The sequence below is a fragment of the Malaclemys terrapin genome, chromosome 1 (assembly GCF_027887155.1).
Source record: "Malaclemys terrapin pileata isolate rMalTer1 chromosome 1, rMalTer1.hap1, whole genome shotgun sequence".
NCBI classification, from domain to species: Eukaryota; Metazoa; Chordata; order Testudines; family Emydidae; genus Malaclemys; species Malaclemys terrapin.
The window spans coordinates 264,820,990-264,839,791 of record NC_071505.1 but is presented as its reverse complement, the minus strand read 5'-3'; the positions used below and the strand labels follow the sequence as shown (position 1 = coordinate 264,839,791).

The following is an 18,802-nucleotide window of genomic DNA, read 5'->3' as shown; positions in this document are numbered from 1 at the left end:
TAAAGATATCTCACTCTCTGACTATAGAACCATGCACACTGATGTGAATGATGTAAATACCTATACACTAAATTCAGACTGAGGCCAACAACCCATTTTCATAGAGAAGTGACAGGACTCTAGGTCTCTAATAAAATGCAGTGGTGCAAATTAGGACTTTTATTCCACTTCACTAAGGCCCAAATCCTGCAGGTCTGGCTTGGTCCTTACTTCTGAGAAATTCCCACTGACCTTATTAAGAGATTTGCTAGAGTAAAGACTGAGTAAGAAGTATAGATTTTTTCACTATATAAGCGTCACTGTAATACATACAATAATTGCCAAATAGCTAAAAATATACAAAAAATTTCCAAACAGATTTTATCTGGCCCTGATAAAGTAGTATAATTAACATGGGACATACTAAAGGGCTCATAACATTACATTTTAAATTTGATTTAAAAAAAAGATGTAATTTCTCTGGAAATACTGAGGTTTCCCTTCATGTGTCTTTTATTAAAAACAAAATTGATCCCCAGGAGTAAGAATAGTTTATAGTGGTTTTCTGGTAAGCACACAGATGATTTATATTTTTTATTATTTTAGAAAGCTATTAAGATATTAAATCACCATTACTTTGCCAACAAGAAAATATAGATATAGATACACAATAAGAAATGCATACAAGTGATTCAAGCTTTCTATTTCAAATGTAATGAGTTTCTTTCATTTTCAGGCTGACTACCAGTTCAAAACAATGCAAGTACAATGGGGATTTCCACAACAGGAGATTATGGTCTGTGCAAAATGTTAAAACTCTATTTATCAGAAACGTTCTTTTAACCAAAACTTAATTATTTCCCTTGTGCAAATAATGTATTCAATAAACATCAATTATCCAAATATTTTTGATATTCCCAAAACACTTCAGCCAAAGGGAGTATTATGTATTCTCTACAAAGAAACTGATTTGGAAGACAGAAATATTATAAAAGCATACCTGCTGAAAAATGTTAGAATTCTGCGAGCCAACAAACCTGGCAAGTTAAAGGACATGATCTGTCTACATACAAACTAACAAAAATATTTAAAATACATATAAACCAATACGAGAACCCAGAGCTGGCTTCATTACGTCATCATTTCCTGACTATACAGAAGCGTTTCTATTTTAGTAAGTTGAAGCTGTACAGACAGAAGCAATCTAAACCTTCTGCAGATCTGAGGGTACAAAACAAGCATCACTGAAGTAACTTTATAGTGCATAAAGGTAAGTAATGTTTGATCAATTATTTTCATGTTGAGCATAAAAGTAACTTAGATGTCAATATTTATTATTAAGATTGACTTCCTTCTTTAAAAATATGAATTGTTCTACAACTAATAAAAGGAAGTTTAATTCCACTCCTAATAAGGAATTTAAATAACAGCTGCATTATATGACTGTAAATTCAAGCAAACAGATTTTGTTTTTTAACACATGCAGTCACATACATAGGATGTTTGCTCAGTATTTTAAAAATTAATTGAACCCTTCCCATAAGTAATAGCATCAACATTGATTTTTACCTAAGTAGTTTATATAGTAAAATTATTTGCATATATTGAATGGGCAAACATGCTGGACCTTGCTGATGACCATAAATACACCCAAACAGAAAATCTATGCGGGCATTAGATGGAGGCAGAGAGATGGTAACAAAAGAAAATGTATACGTCAACAACCCCAAAATCTGAGCGATCATTCCAAAAGTAGTTTAGCTCTTTATAAAAAAAACCAAGTGTACTAGCTCTCAGTCAAAATCAGGAAGAACCAATTCTGTCTTTGTTCTGAATGTCCCATAAACAGCATTCAGGTGAGCTTATGATCTTTACTAGTTGCTCAGACACCCCCACAATTTAAAAATATATATATATATAAAAATGAATGACAATACCTGTATGGATCAGCAACAGGAAAGTCTTTTCACAATACTCTAAAAACCTCCACTAATCATTAAATCGTATCAATCAGACATTTGGAAACCAGTGCCCCCTTTAAGACCTTTTGATAAATCCACTTATTCAATTTAAACAGCTAAATATTCCCATCACTAAATATAGTAATCGGGGCAAAATTCTCAGCTCAGATGCACACAATGAAGACCCACATATGCTGCTCTCTCATTGGTATTAATGGATATCCATGCATGCAGCAATGGTTTGATTTCAGTCATAGTTGCATTTATTTATACATCAAACCTCCCCATCCCCTCCCCCCCCCCCCATCCCCAATATACCTAGGTATTTTTTACCTGTGTAGCATCTACATGCCAGATTCCTGACACCCATTTTAAACCAAATAAGGTTGGGAATTAGGTCTTCAACACTTATTAAAAAAAAAAAATGGTGTAGGAGCTCAGAAGTAATACATTATATCACAAGCACTTAATCACTACAAAGAGAAATCTAAAACCCATAAAGAGAAAGAAGGAATGAAAAGTTTTGAAGATACATACTGCCTAAAACAATGCCTAAAACAATGTTCTCTAGGTAGAAAAATGATGGTATTGGATATGGTGACAAATATAACTGTTGTTGGGAGTGTTTTGGGGGGTCAGTTCCATGTTTGTACATTTCCCATAATACTGATTCATAGTTATACTTATGGTATTTTATTAACAAAATTTTTGTCATACTTTTTTTTGTAACTTCTTAGAAAAAATATCTTTATGAAAACATGATCAAAATTGAACTGATTGTTAGATAAGTTTTCATCACTATGCTGCACATTAACAGAATCCCACTTTTGGGATGTGGCCCATCCTTCCTTTAATGTGCCTCAATATCTTTTAAAAATATTACTTTTAATTTGACCCATCCTCTGGGCTGACCACTTCAGAGGCATTTCTGAATCTCCCTCCAAATCTCCTTCCTTGTCACTATAATACACTCCATATTTTTTCCATTCCAAGTGTAATAGTCCATTTTACTTTATTGCCCTTATACTAACATTTTCACTTTAATGACTAAATCATCCTCAGAGAATCAGGAACATTTTGTATAAATGAGAAAACTTAATTCAGATCAAGAGTATAGGATTAGACATTTATGTGTACTAATGAAATAAACTACAGTTCCATTATATAGAACAGCAACAAAAAGTAAGAGATATAAAACCTCACATTTCAAGGCAGAAGTTAATCCTAACTGACAGAGATTAGGAAGAAATTTCCCATATAGACATCATGCCATTATTGTTCAATAGAGGGGTACTCTCCTCAAAAGCATCTGTAACTAGTCATTTAGCCCAGCCAGAATACTGGACTAAACAAACCACGGGTCTAATCTGGAAGCTCTGTATTAGTAAGTAAAGTAGATGGCAGACATTACAGTGAAAAGATAAAAAAAATACAGAGAGTAACAGTGAACTAAGTTACTCTTTAAATGCTTTCTTCACTTACAAGCCTAAAATGGAAAATGTCCTTTCCTCACTTACAAGCCTAAAATGTCCACTGACCTCATGGATATCGCATTCGCTGCTGCTTGGGAAAACCACGAGCAGTATCGCTCAGGAACTGGGAACTATTCAATTATTGCGGGTAAGGAGATCCCACCCACCTACCCACCTACCTACGGGAGGAATAAAGTAGCAGTGATCCCACCTCTCCCCTCCCACACAGAAGTGCCAGGAAGCTGGGTCAAGGGTCGAGTAAAAGAGAACTCTGCCATACACAAAGCAGCCAGGAGGCTGCAGGAACACATTCTTCTTTCCTTTTAGGAAGCTGGGGGAGGGGTACTGTAGCACAGGAACACCAAGAGGTTAAGGAAGTCACATAGTAGACCACTGCACCAAAGTAGGGTGGAGAAAGAGAGAAAGCTTCTTGTTCTCTTTCAGCAGCTGAGGTAGCAGGATGAAACTTCAGTTTTCAAAACACTTATGACAAAGAGGCTGATACAAAAAATGCCGACCCTTTGCCCAGCAGCTTCTCATAAGGACACGGTTGTGAAGTTTGCGTGGTTCATTCTCCACTGCGAATTTTTGTATTAAAATAAAAGTTATAAATGTAGTCCTCTCACTAGTATGTATCTGGCAAACATTTTTCAAACCCTGGATATGGATACTATACTTAGAGTCTAAGTAGCTATGAAGATACCTTTGTCTTCTTTTCATGCCTCTCATATGCAACACTGTACATATGTTCTATTGGGAACTATGCAGTTTGTGCCTAAGATTCACAACTGATATTTTTCCTTGTGTATAGGAACTACACTAAATTTCATGTTTAATTATTCTTTTTATTACTCAGTTTTGGTTATTTTCAATACAAATATACTATCGAGGAGTATATTCTTTAGAAAAGGCTACTTACAAAATTTAAGGACAAGTAGAAGAGTTCTGTTTAATTTGCAACTATTTAAAACAGCAAACTTCGGATACTGTAAGCTCATTAGGGCAGGGACTGTCTTTTTGTTCTGTGTTTGTATAGCATGGGTTTGGTCTCTGGCTGGGACTGCTAGATGCTACAATAATACAAACAAACAAAAAGCCAAACATAACTACATTCAGAAATCCCGGACTTCACATTTTTTCATTATATTTAGGAAATCCTTTTACAAGACACATTTTTAATTCGTTATTTTAAAAAAAGCACCTATAATTATATTTTAATTATTAAATAACACATCGTGCCCTACAAGTTTGATACTACATATATGTAATATCTTTGGGGTAGACATTATGTCTATAGACAAAGTAAGCCTAGCATGTTTTGGGAGTTACAATAATGTCTTTTTATTTCTTGACTGCAATTATTTTTAAATGTGTTTTAAAAATAATTGTGGTCAAGAAATAAGAACTACCTGTTTTGCTTCTATACAAATATCCAACTCTAATTTTGATTGTAATTTCATTTCTCATTATTTACTTCATTTGTTTTTAGGGATCATGTTTTAAGAGGAGAAAAAAATGAATAAACACAATCAAAGTCAAAACATTATGCCAGGAAACTTGCACCCAGAAGAGTACAGGATTGCATCACTTGTCTTTTATAGTTTTATATTCATAATTGGATTGCTAGTGAACATCACTGCACTATGGGTCTTCAGCTGCACCACCAAGAAAAGAACAACTATAACAGTCTATATGATGAATGTCGCATTCCTTGACTTAATTTTTATATTTTCCGTACCTTTTCGGATAACCTACTATGGAAAAGAAGCTTGGCCATTTGGAGATATATTCTGTCGGATTCTTGGTGCTTTCACTGTGTTTTATCCAAGCATTGCTCTGTGGCTGCTTGCTTTTATAAGTGTCGATAGATATATGGCCATTGTCCAGCCCAAACACGTCAAAGAACTTAGGAATACAAGGAAAGCTCTGCTAGCTTGCATTGGTATCTGGATAATGACCCTGGCATCGACGTCCCCTTTGCTATTTTTATATTCGGATCCAGATAAAACCTCAAATTTTACTACCTGCATGAAGATGCTTGATATCATCCATCTAAAGGAAGTCAATATGTTAAATTTTTCTCGTTTGATTTTTTTTTTCTTGATTCCCCTGTTTATCATGATTGGATGCTATCTAGTGATTATTTACCATTTTGTCCATGGCAGGACTTCCAAACTGAAACCCAAAGCTAAGGAAAGATCCATAAAAATTATAGTTACTCTGATTGTGCAAGTGCTTGTCTGCTTTGTGCCCTTCCACATCTGTTTTGCCTTCCTGATGCTGCAAGACGAAGACCAGAGTTACAATCCATGGGCAGCCTTTACCACCTTTCTCATGAATCTCAGTACATGCTTAGATGTTATTCTGTACTATATTGTTTCTAAACAATTTCAGGCTAGAGTCATCAGTGTCATGCTTTATCGCAACTATCTTCGAAGCGTGCGCAGGAAGAGTTTTCGATCTGGGAGTTTAAGGTCACTAAGTAATATAAACAGTGAAATGATATAAACAAAATCAGAAGATTCTTATAATGGGGCCAAGTGACTTTCACTGAAGTTTTGACATTTCAACTTGGTTGTATTCAAGAATGCTCTGGAGTTGGCAATATTGGGACACATTAGATCTGTGGTAGCATAATTGTGGGACAAGTGGAATACCAAAGACTTAAAATATTAATGTTTCATCAATGTGTTTTACATTTTTCATAGTAAATCCAGGAGAACTAAGATATTTATGATCTACCATCTGGGTGAAGTAGGCAAATAAATATATTGTCCGTGATGTACTGCCTCTCAATCAAATGTAAATATTTCCCAGTGTAAAAAAGTCATTGTCCATGCTAGTGTATATACACTTTAAATAAAGCACATGCAGAATTTCAGTGTGACCACTAGTTAACACATCTGCTTATATATGATGCATTAAGATTTTATATTTCCATGCCAGATAGTATATGAAATCAAAGTATCTATTATATTCATAAGTTCAGCTTTTTCCAGGAGAACAAAAACATGAACTGAAGCTAAAGTTTAACTGATATTTACATTTGGTTTACATAAAATCTCTTTTATGTAGCAGTATTTTGACACCCTAAAACTAATGAAATTCTGTAATTATAAATAAAAAGTACACTGAATAGTAGAAGAGATAAATTATTCAAATTGTTAATTATTTCCTGTAAGTATAATATACAACATTACTAATGTCTGGAATACTCCAAAGCTTAAACAGATAGTATATACTTCGTTCCTGAATAATGGATTTAGTTTATACAGACATACAAATAATGTACGTCCCACCTCTAATCTTTCCGAATACTGACACACTACAAGACTCTTATAATAGCTAACCTTAGAAAGTCTAACAAAAACATTTTTTTAATTAGGCTAACTACAGTATAACTTTCCACATGCTTATGAGAATGTCTAATGTTTTTTCCATCAGATACACTAAGGATCAGAAACCGAAAGCCCTTACATTTGACATTAGAAAACAGTGTGTATAAAATCTTTTCTTAATACCAAAGACCATGCAGCATATGGAAACCCCTGACTATGTGAGGTTGACCACACTAAAGCATAAACCTAAATGCAAATACTCAGTTAGCCATCTAGTTTTCTATGTTCTTTTTATTCTACAAATCTCAAAAGCAGCTTATTTGAAACTGAGCTCCTGAAGAACCTTAATTTTTAAACACTTCACTCTTCAAATATGAAATGCAATACATACAGACACGATGTCCTATAAAACTCAGAGTTTTGAAATGTGAACTAATGAAGTACCTTCCAGTATGAAATGCATATAGTTTTGCATATTTTAAAAAGTGAGTTACAGTAACATTAGTTTTGTGCTTTCAGCAGGATAGTTAACACTTAAAAGAGTGTGAAATCAAAACATATATTCAGGAACACTGTACTGGGTAAAGCTTAAAAGATGCCAGCACTGCAAGGTAACTCCTTTCAGTTACTCCAAGACAGAGAAAAAGACAATGTTGTGGAACTGAAAGTCATCACAAAGTGGAAGTGTAATACTAAAAATATTTCAACTCTACTACAGGTCATATTTGGAAAGTAGTGTTATACAAATGAATATTCATGCCAAGAACATTTACATTTTATGTCAAAAAGGATATATTGCATTTAAAGGGTTACATTAGTAGGTTATTTTACTCAAATCTGTGCTAAGTAATCCCTTGAAATTGTATCTAAGACAAAGCCAAGCCCATTAAGAACTACTTACAATCCAGAAGGCAAACTACTGATGGTGATGCCAAATGCATATTGCATAACCTCTACAAGGAGAAGATCAAACAAAGCTGACAGCATCCAGGAGCCCAATAAAAAGGACTGAAAAGGAAAAAACAAAACAGATAGGTCCCAAACATGAATTAATTAATTTAACTGGAGCTAGTTAATTCTATAAGAATAAACATATGAATGATATAAATCTCTGAGGCAGAAACTCTAATGTTTAAAGTTGAAAAAGTCCATTTTAATAGTTCAATTAAGCTCAAGTTTATTTCCTTGGACATTACAGTACAATTTTACAACATAAGTTTACCAGCCCAGTCTTTCTCATCTTAAAGAACTATAAAGAATTGGATTGTTCAATAAAATTCACTTTCATGGACCACATAAAACTTGCTGTAGCCTACCAACATTTTTTCTTTTGGCTTGAGCCATTACTTATTAAATGAAAAAAGCTAAAAATGTTCTTTGATTATTCAATTGTGATTTATGGGTAAAAATACCAATTAAAAATACATTTTGATTAATGGAAATAAAATCTCAATTAAGAATAAACCTTAACATAATCTTTAAAATCAAACATGCCATTTAAAAAAATTGGTTAGCATACAGGATATGAAACAAAGTATTTATCCAAAAAGACTACAACAATGTAAATATCTGACAATATTGTGAGACCAGAGGTTTTAGCAATCGTTTTGGGTATTGAAAATGATAGAAGTGACACTTACTGAAAATTTTCGGCTGCCATATCTTCTTTCAAATATCCTAAAGTTATAAATGAGCAAACTACTGCAGAATGTATCTTTCAGATCAAGACATACTGTTCTCCCAAATACAAGTCTCCAAATCTAGAATATAAAAGCACCAAGATATTTAATTCTCTCCCATCCTTCACAGAAATTCTTCAGGGGATGTGTGTTCAGGTTTAACATAATACAAAAGAGGAGGAAACATTTAGTGACAATATTCAGAGTAAATAGAGTGGTCCACATATATCTGTAATCATTTTTCTAAAGTGATTAGTAGATATTAGAAAGTTTGTTTAAAAAAATAAAACATTTCCAAGTAAGATTTTCTTTTTTAAACTATCTTACCATTCAAATCAAATCAATTCATCTTCAATAGTTCACATTTACAAATACTAATATACCGTGCTTTCCACAGATACTTGCATATAGCAGCACTGATAACAGAAAAAGATGGTTCCCTTCAACAGGGAACTGCTACCATTAACCATTTTTCAGCAGCATAAAGAAGATCAAGTGATTTTAGGACTCCCTTTAAGATGAACTGCAGAGCAAAAGTTAAACAAAATATGGGTTTGCCCTTACTGTTCTTTATAATGTAAAAAACTTTTTCTCCAATTTTTTATTCTGCTTGATTCCTATATTTGAACTATCAGAAACATCAGGTCCTCATTTCCCTCTTTTTACATAGGACCTTAATGAGATATTTGGAAGACCTGAATAGTATTACATGAAGCTGTAATCTGAGCTGCTGGGATGAAGCTCTCCCTTCCCTCAAGAGGCCATGTCTATAATTCAGGGACTATAGCAGCATATCTATGGCATAGCATAAATGCAACCAACAACGATGGAAGAGTGGTTTCCATTGCTGTAGAAACTTTACCTCCCCAAGTTCTTTCATCAACCTAGTTGCATTTAAACTGAGGGTTATGTTGGTATAGCTATGGCTATGTGGATTTTTCTAACCCCTGACCGCTGTAGCTATGTCAACATAAATTTTAAGTGCAGACCAGGCTGAAAACAGCAATGGCATAAGGAATCTTATCAGCTCCTCCTCCTGCCCAGAGTGGGATTTGGGGTAGCGGGGAAGGATAACTAAGTTATAATCTCATGTGAAACTACTGTTCAGGTCTCTCAAAACTCTTTGGAAAACCTCCGGTGGGGGGAGGGGGGGGGGAGAACAGGACAGTGACAACCTAGTATTTTTAACTTAAAAAACAATCAGAAAATACTGGGACTAAACAAAAACAAACAAAAGTCCTTTGAGACAGTTTTTATGTAGCATAAAGAACCAGTCAAGAGCACTGGTTTTGGGGGCTTTTCAGTTTACCTTTTAGGGTCTGAAGACTAACACATTTGGGGAAGATAGTAAGAGTCACTTGTTAGCTCTTTTCTGCTGAACAATGGTATGCAGCCTCCAAAAATGAAGAGCACTTTACAGTAATGTTATTTAAAATACAGAATATTGTATTGAAGATTAATATTGATACTAGAAGGCTCTTTAATTAAGCAGACAAAGACATCACAAGATTCAATTCCTGGAAGCTGAAGGCAACCAAGTTCAAACTGGAAATAAGTTGCAATTTTTTTACTGTGAGGGTAATTAGCCAATGGAGCAGACTACTCAGGCACATGGCAAATTCTCCCTTATTTGGAATCTTTACAATGAGATTTTGTGTCTTTCTAAAAATGATGCTCAAGTTATTGGGCTAGATGCACGAATCTCTGGGTGAAAATCTATGTCCTGTGTTATGCAGATCAGGCGAGATGATTATAATACTCCCTTCCACCACAAAATAAATTTATGAACACAACAAAATTATTCCTATTCACATCAAAAAATCATATTCTATTAAATGTGCTTGTCCATGTCTACCCTAGCAAGCTTACAGTGGCACAGATGTACCAATGCAGCGGCACTTTTGTAAGATCTCTCATGTAGCCGGTCTATGCTGACGGGAGAGAGCTCTTCTGTCGACATAATAAAACCCTCTCAATGAGCGGCAGTAGTATGTTGGCGGGAGAAGCTCTCCTGGAAACATAGTGCTGTGCACACTACCCCTTATGCCAGCAAAAATTATGTTGCTCGGAGGGCGAGAGGGGGTTCACGCCCCTGAGCGACACAAATTTTGCAGACATAAGTGGTAGCGTTAGACATGGCCATAATTTATGCTCAAGTTATACAAGGCTCACACTTCTCCTCTGTTGAAAGACAGATGATGAAATAATATCAGCGTCCCAGCAGAAGGAAATGAGAACTACTCTGATGGTTTGTTTTAGCAGAAGTGAAAAAAATCTCTCATGGGTGGTGATACGGCCTAAATGGGAGTAGTGATGGTAACAGATTGGTGATTTAAGGGCTTGCCTACATAGGAAGTTAGCACAGCAGTTAACTAACTAGCCAGGTGGACACACTTATTCTGAACTAAAGTGCCTTTGTGCAGTTTAGCTAAACAATTGTGCTTTAAATTCACACCCTATCTTATTACAAACTAACTTCCAAAATAAACAAGCCCAGAGTCCAAGACAATGGGGGGTGGGGGGGAGAACTACAGGAGAAATACACTGGGGAATCAAGGAGGACAGAGTTAATATTTAGAAATCCCCTCCCCCTTCTACATAAATGAATTAAAATTTACCTGAAAATCCTCTTTTACAGCTTGTAGGTTATATGTGAAGAACTTCTGATAATGTTGGAAGAGCAGAGTCAATAGAACCGACAGGGCACTTGGGACTAATAAAAGACTCTTTGACAGAGGTGCTTTATCTTTAAAAAAAAAAAAAAAAAGAAGAAGAACAAAAACCTCAGCGGGAGAGACCTCAGATTTAAAAAGCAACTTAATAAAACAAGTGAAAGGAGGCTGAAATAGCACTGGAATCAGCATGAAAATTCATAAGATGTCACAATAACCTATAATGACAAATATTGATGGGAAAAGGTATAAAAGGGAGACAGAAAGATTGTATTAGTCCAAACAAAAAGTCCTGCTGATATAATTCAAGGACTGTGTTAAGATCATGTTTACTAAACAAGAAAAACGCGGAATGGGAAATAAATGAACCAAAACTGGTTTGTCGGAAACTGGGCCTAAATGGTGGCCAACATAATGAGGGGAAGGGCTATTACACCCATCATTCCTTTATGGGGTCATTAAAGAAAGAGACTTTGGGAGAAAATTTGGCTACTGGAGCGAGTTCACCATCATGGTTACCACCCTGGCCATTCTTAATCCTGGTCCTGAAAGATGTTCTGACTGAACCCAGACCAGAAAGAAGGACCATAATGATACCATCCCCTCTACCAGCTCCAGCTCTACCCCAAACACTATGTGGGATGTGCAAGTTTCTCTCTCTTCCCCATATTCCATGTATCCTTTTCCTTCCTCACTTAATTTATTTTCTTTCCTCTCTCCTTTTGTCTTCTGATTAATAAGAATCTAGCTTAGCTGCCTAACACTGTATATTCTGAAAACCTATGGCCAGAAGAGGCAGCTAAAAGCAATGCCCTAAATAGCTTGATGCTGGAGTGAGTTTGTCATATCTCTGAATGGCTGAAAAGATCATGTCCTGTGCCTGCGTTTTTCCAGCAGTGAGGTTGCAAGTGAGAGTCACCACCAGGCAGAAGCTGCATTTTCTCTCTGCTGTTCTTTTCTCTCCCCTTTTGTGCATGTTTGTCTTGATTTGTCTTCTAGGAAATGGGATCAGACTTTAACACCATCACCGCCAACAAAGGCTCCAGCCCAGCTCTGCTAATTTTCTCTTTTCCCCAAAAGGATGTCTTTATAAGCATCTTTAATACCATCCAAGAGATTGTTAAGCAAGGTTTTTTCCCCCCCTTCTAAATATTCTTGTCAGCTAAAGGAAAAGGGAACAAGGGATGTTGTTAAAATGAAAGTCTTATTTAATATTTTACATGTCCAATGCTTTAACTGTTTTTCCTTCTTTTCTGTATCTTTATTAAAGTGTTTAAAAGATTTCTAATGGTCTGTTTGCTATGGTTCTAAGCAAGTTGAGTTTTCTGTATACCAAACCCCACACCTTGTTTAACACTGGACAATGACAGGATCTTGTTAACACCTTTGACTCTTTGGGCCTATATATTCCAATTAAATTAATACTACAATGGTTACTTGCCACTTGTACTTTTACTAATCTCTCCCCGAATTAGTAATTTGAAGATTATTAAACCACTGTGCCAATGTGTCTACAACAATCCCATTCTATGTATTTATCTGCCTAACAAGCAATATGAAACACATCTTCCTATCTTACCATGTACAATCCACAACAAGTAGGACAGACATTTTGTTGTTGTTTGAAGCAGATAGAGTGTTTTATTTTTGCACTGTACCATGGTTTACAGAAATTATATAAAATATTTCATTCTAATAAAAAATCCCATTATAAATGGTTTAAAAAGGGAATTGATACTATAATTACCCAAAAACATCATAACACAGAATTAAGGTTGCCCAGTAGTGCCTCATGCCTTTCCAGAACGGAGAGTGGCTGACCTTTTGAAAATTAGCAAAAGACTTAAAGTACCCCCACAACACAAACTTAATTCTGGCTACCATAAACTGGCAATAGCCACTGGGTTAAATAAGGGTGATGCACAGGTTAAGCTACCAAGAGAAGTGGTGGAAGCAACTGCATTAAATTAAAAAGACAAAAGGTTGGAGGCAGTACAGACGAGAGTTTTTCAAAACCTGGCAGGTGTAAAATGGAATGATTTTTAAAACAAACCAAGAAGTTAAAAGGACAGTAGGATGTGAAATCAGAGTACAGGACTGGCTATAAATCTAAAAGATTATGATGATGCAGAGACTGTTGAAAACAACAGGTGATGGAATAATCACAACGAAAATAATGCAAACATAACCAAGATCAGTCTGACCTACTACACTGCAGGACATCATACACAGGGACACAACCAGGCTGGGTTTAATGAAGGAACAAGCCATGGACAGGAATGAATGGCGACACTGTACTACTCTGTATCTGCAAAGATGATCTGCGATGAAAGAGAGCGAGCGAGTCAGCGAGTGAGCGCAGAGGTTCACAAGAGTAAAGGGACGATAAGATATAGCAAGTCTGAGGAGGTTTGTGTGGAGTGGGCACAGTGTTTGAGTGTAGGCAGCTCCTGTTTGTTACGCCTGACCTAAACTCAAGTTTTGCTCAAGCAAAGAGGTGTTGTTCAACTTTATCCTACAGTGCTCACATGTTCCAGTCTCTAAGTGTTCTGTAGCATCTGCAACAGTACATTGCTAATATGTGATTAGGACAAAATTAAGGATGCACTGTGGCGTGTACTGCAACTTTTCATTTTCTGGTTTTCAGAGGTTTAAGTTTAGCCCTCTCCACATTCTGGAAGGACAAGAGGTGCCACCAGGCAACCTTAACTCTGTGTTAATGAAGGTTTGGGGCATTTAATTTCCTTGATTTAAAAAAAAAAAAAAAAGTTTCTCAGCATCTTCCTACATACTACAGTCCAGCTCTCCCCGTCCACTGCCTCTGGCTCCTCAGCAAGGATTACCCCACCCACAGAATGCACTGGCTACATGGCCATCTCTTCCGTGCCTTTGCATCATCTCCTTGTCTCCCATTTCTCTGTATGTCCACCACACACTAGTTCTTCCCCCTCAACCATCCTCCCCAGGAAGAGGCAGGCAACAGCACAGGGCATGCAGGTTGAAGAGCTGTGGGGAGGATTCAAGAATAGCACAAGGATTAGCATGAAGTCAGTGGGGACATTTTTGGTGGGCAGGGGACAGACATGGAGAGGCGTGGATGTGAGGACTTTTGGGGGACAGAGGTGAACCTGACCAACTCCTACTGCACAACTCAGACCCCCTCCTACTCACCCCAGATTCCACTGCTCTGACCCCTCATGTATTATCTTCAACTGCTCAGACTCTCCTAGCACTACCTTGACTCCTCTAATATTCCCTTCATCATGCCATTGATCGGACCACCCCCACCCCACTTAGAACCTTCCATACACACCACCAACTCCACGCTCCTACTTGACCCTACCCGCCCCTGGTAAATTTAGAGGGGTCTTGGGGTTGTGAGGAGGGCATCTACCAGCTAGAGGGAGGAAGGAACAGGAGAGTGGAGCATTGTCTCTCATCCAGATCAGGGCCTAGTGTCCAGAACAGGGCTGTACACATCCATTTGAGACAAAAGAGGCTCACAGAGGTGTGAAGGGAACATTCAGTGAGCTATTCTCAGCTAAATGAGAACACATGATGGAGATGGATACAGCCTGAAACAATAACTCTGAGACATTTGAGTCTCCCATTCATCTCAGTGGGCATTGTCATTCCCCTTCCATTGGGCTTTTAGTATCCTGTCTCACATATGCAGGGCAGCTGGAAGGGCTCAAACTATCCCTACAGAAGGGCAGGGCCAAATCTCAGTTCACACACAGGGGGTAAAGATCCCCCAGATCTTGGTTCATACATGTAGGATCTCTGCCCTTCCCAGGGCTGGGGGTCGCTGCTGCCCCATTCCCCCTACCATTCCCCTTTACGTGAGGCACATCCTTCTCCGATCCCCAACCGCTGCCCTGAGAGATGGGGCTGTGAATGGGAGGAATCTCCCACCCACTGTCAGGCCCAGCCAGGACAAGGGGAATGAGGCAGAGAAGGTGTGGGGGAGAAAGCCTTCAAATGGAAGGAATGACATGGCCCCTATTAAATTACTAAATAAGAGAGGGGGGAGAAAGAATATACCAATATATCCTGAAAAATGTCTAGTATGCACCAAGATGGATCCACTGTGAGAATGCCCCAAGCTACAACACCTGCTGCACACTAGAAAGGTGCATATCTAGAAAGAGAGTATGGTGATGAGTGGGGAAGACGATAGTACAGACCAGTGGTTCTCAACCGGGGGTCCAAACCCCTGGGGGTCTGCAAGCCCTTTCAAAGGGGCTGCGGGTCCCTGCGGCTGAACCCTGGGTCCCTGGCACCGCCCTCCCCTCCCGCATGGGGCTGAAGCTGGGAGGCGCAGGGCTGAAGCCCCGATCCCCAGTCTCCCCACATGGGGCTCAACCCGGGAGGCATGAGGCTGAAGCCTCGATCCCCAGTGCCCTCACGGGGCTGAAACTGGGAGGTGCGGGGCTGAATCTCAGAGCCCCAAGCCCTGGTGCTCTCTGTGGGGAAGAAGCTCTGAGCCCATGGACAGAGTTGGGGAAATGGAGGGCATCCCCCCCAAAACTGCAGCGCAAGTGCAGAGCAGTCCGGGGGCAGCTCCATACCTCCCTGCCCCCTGGCCAGGTTGGAGGCAGGAAGCCTGAGCCAGACAGTGTGGGGCAGCTGCTGCTCTGGCTGGTGCCAGGGAGCAGGCAGCAGCAGCATTCCCTCCTCTCCTGCTGGTGCCCCAGGTTGAAGCTGCTCTTCAGTTCCCAGCCCCCTTTGCTCCCGCAGAGGCAGCTGGTAAGAGCGCCCCAGGTGGGGAGACCCAGCTCCGTGGCTGACAGACCCCTCTGGGAACAGGGACCACAGGGGAATCCTCCCAGCACACAGCCCCTAAAGCCCCTCTCCCTACACTCTGTGCTACCCCCATGCCTGCACACAGCTTCTAGCTACCTGACTCCCTGCACCCTGAGCTACCCTCCTGCCTGCACACAGCCCCTAGCTACCTCCTCCCTGTACCCTAAGCTGTTTTCAAACTTTTTGAGCTAAGCTCCCCACCTTTGAGTTATAATTTTTGATTGTGTGCCCTCCCCCCAACCCAGACAGTCTGGGTGGCCTTCTGAGTTGAGTCACGGGGTGGAGGTGGCACTCCCTCTCTGGACCCCGCCATATGGAGGTGGCTCGAGACCCACTGGCTCCAGCCCCCCCAAAATAGAAGTTAAATTATGCCTTTGCCCTAGGCCCCTGACACCAAAGGCCCCCCCACCGGGCCATGGAGTTTTTATAGTATGTCATGGGGGGCCTCGGAGAGAAGACGGTTGAGAACCCCTGGTACAGATGATCTCCTTCCTCTGGACAGGTAGCACACATGGAGGAAAAAAAATGTACATTAAGCACATAAATCCAGAATAGTTCTAAAATGAACCTCAGGGAAAGGAAGAACCCCAAATTATATGCAATCTGTTCCACTGTACTGCATATATGTGACTACTATCAAGAGCATGGTTCTTCCTATATCCTTTAGTCATGAACTTCGTACATAGCCTTTGAGTGTCAGCCAGTCGATGATATCATTAAGTGTTGTTGCATGTTACTTATGTTGGCTAGAGGTGAAACCCGATACAGCTCCTCCTCCATTTGGCATCAGAGATTTAAGAGAGAGCTTATATATAATTCATTCTATCAATATTAATTCTACTTTATTACAAATATGACTTCTTAACTTACTAACACTGATCTTTCATACTAGCTTTTTTCATTACGAATTATCTTGTAGTGGCCACTATTGGAAAAAGGACAGTGTTTCTCTTTTCCTGCCAATCATTTTAATTTGAGAGAAGGAAAAGAGAGAAAACATCATGCAAAAGAACATAGTGAAACAGATTTTATGTCACAGGGAGACACAAACAATATCTTATTCTTAAAAATACGTTGTAATGTGAAACAGAAAGCTAGGCAAAAGCAAGGATCAAACATGTACAACAACAATTAGTCAAAATGGAAGACATTCCTTAACCATTACCTAAAAACACCCACTTATCATTTTGATACCAGTGAGCTAATCTTTAACAATGAATACTTAGATTACTTTATGAGTTTAAAAACATTAGAAAAGTTCTCAAAACCCTGTAACAATTTACGGTTAAGTTGATGTTACCAAACATCTAGGTAACAACTGATAGATAGCTGGCTGGACAGTAGTTAAAGGTGGTCTCCCATTGTGATTTATATTTTCCTGTAATGATTTGATATTTGTCTTTGAATTTCAATAATTTTGTGAGTTTAAAGCAAATTTTAACACCTTTTCACAGTTCAATGTAATATGTAGTGCAGAAAGGAACTAAAAACTCTCAAGAAAGAAGTTTCCATAATGGCAAACTATTTTTATAATGAAGTTAATGCACATTAAGTATTTTACTATCAAATGACTATGCCCTTGAATGTGCCACAAAAGTAACTTTCAGAATGTGTTTATTATCTGCATGAAGTGTAGCTAAATATTTTTACTAATGCTCTCCATTTAGGTTTCACTTCAGACTTTTCAAACCTTACCATAGAGGAAACAAGCATTTAGTTATTTTTATAGATGTCACAAACTGAAAAAACCACAGTAGCAACTAACCCGTAAATGTGACAGGCACCCACAGGGAAAGTCACATGAATAACAGTAACCTCAGCTCTCTGTAAAGTCCTCAAAATGTCATCATTGCCTGGTCCAAGTAAACTATTGAGAAAGACAAACACTTCTAGATTAACCATTTTACAAGTTTACTGAAAATGTTAGAGAACCAGCCGGACAGTGGCAGTATATATTGCCCTGCCATTTAGCAGCATGTGGGTTTATAACCAAATATCCTTGTCAAAGGGCAGGCCTGACTGGAATGCCTTTGAGTGGCAGACCATGCCATGACAAGCATGCCTACCTCAGTTTCCCTCCTTCAGAGTCCCCAGAAATAGTGCAGGGTCCTCCCAAGTACAAATATTGCCCTTGTAGGGTTCATTTATTATGAAGTCCCATGCACATATATCATAACAAAAGTCCCACAATCATAGTCCAGATTTCCACCAGCATATTCCAAACAGTACATGCAACATACAGCCCCAGCATTCCTCACAACACCCCACTCTCTAGTGTAGCTCTCCTCTGTCCTTGCACTAGGAGAGCTACCACAGCCCTTCCAACTGGAGTGCAACCATCTTACCAGCAGGAAACCCCACAGCCTCTCTACTGGGAGATCATCCTTGCCAAGGAAGCATCCCTCACTCACCACTATTCCTCTGGGTCCTACACTCCAGCCCTGGACTGATAGCAAGTAAGCGCCACTGTTGTTCCACTGTCTTCAGCCCTCTCTGGCCCTTGGCTCCAGCTCTCTAGTTTACAGAGCTAGCCTGCATCTCCTTTTACTACTGTTTCTGCCTTCAACCCTCTCCAGCTCTCTGGCATGGGGATGCCAGCCAGCAAATGGCTCTTGCTGTTCTGCCTTCAGCCTTCTCCCAGGTCCCAAAAATATAGTCTTCTAGTCAATTCCTCCCTCTTACCAGGGAAAGCCTGCAGAGAGCTTTCTGCACTTGGCAGCTTATCCCACAGACCTGCTCTAGTCTTCTGACTGACTCAGCAGGACACTCTCTCACTGGACCTCTCCCCAAACTTTTATAGCCCCTCAGTGCTGCCCTGCCTTAACTGGCCAAATGTGAGCACCTGTCCTGGCATAGGGTAGTTGGACCTACTTCCTTTACTGGGAGCAGACCACC

The 18,802-nt window shown here is 39.0% G+C and overlaps 2 protein-coding genes across 2 annotated transcripts in view; one reads left to right on the top strand and one right to left on the bottom strand.

The window, feature by feature from the left end:
• Positions 1–18,802, bottom strand: part of UBAC2 (UBA domain containing 2) — a 154,427-nt gene that overhangs the window by 120,906 nt on the left and 14,719 nt on the right. The window contains exons 2-4 of the mRNA XM_054012694.1: positions 11,048–11,175; positions 8,391–8,510; positions 7,652–7,758 (exon numbers count right to left, since the gene is read on the bottom strand). Coding sequence (XP_053868669.1) covers positions 7,652–7,758; positions 8,391–8,510; positions 11,048–11,175 — 355 coding nt within the window. The remainder of the gene's footprint in view (positions 1–7,651; positions 7,759–8,390; positions 8,511–11,047; positions 11,176–18,802) is intronic.
• Positions 667–6,492, top strand: GPR18 (G protein-coupled receptor 18). Its single transcript, XM_054012708.1, has 2 exons — positions 667–1,249; positions 4,902–6,492. The coding sequence occupies exon 2, from the start codon at positions 4,928–4,930 to the stop codon at positions 5,918–5,920; it is 993 nt and encodes a 330-aa protein (XP_053868683.1). The 5' UTR covers positions 667–1,249; positions 4,902–4,927; the 3' UTR covers positions 5,921–6,492.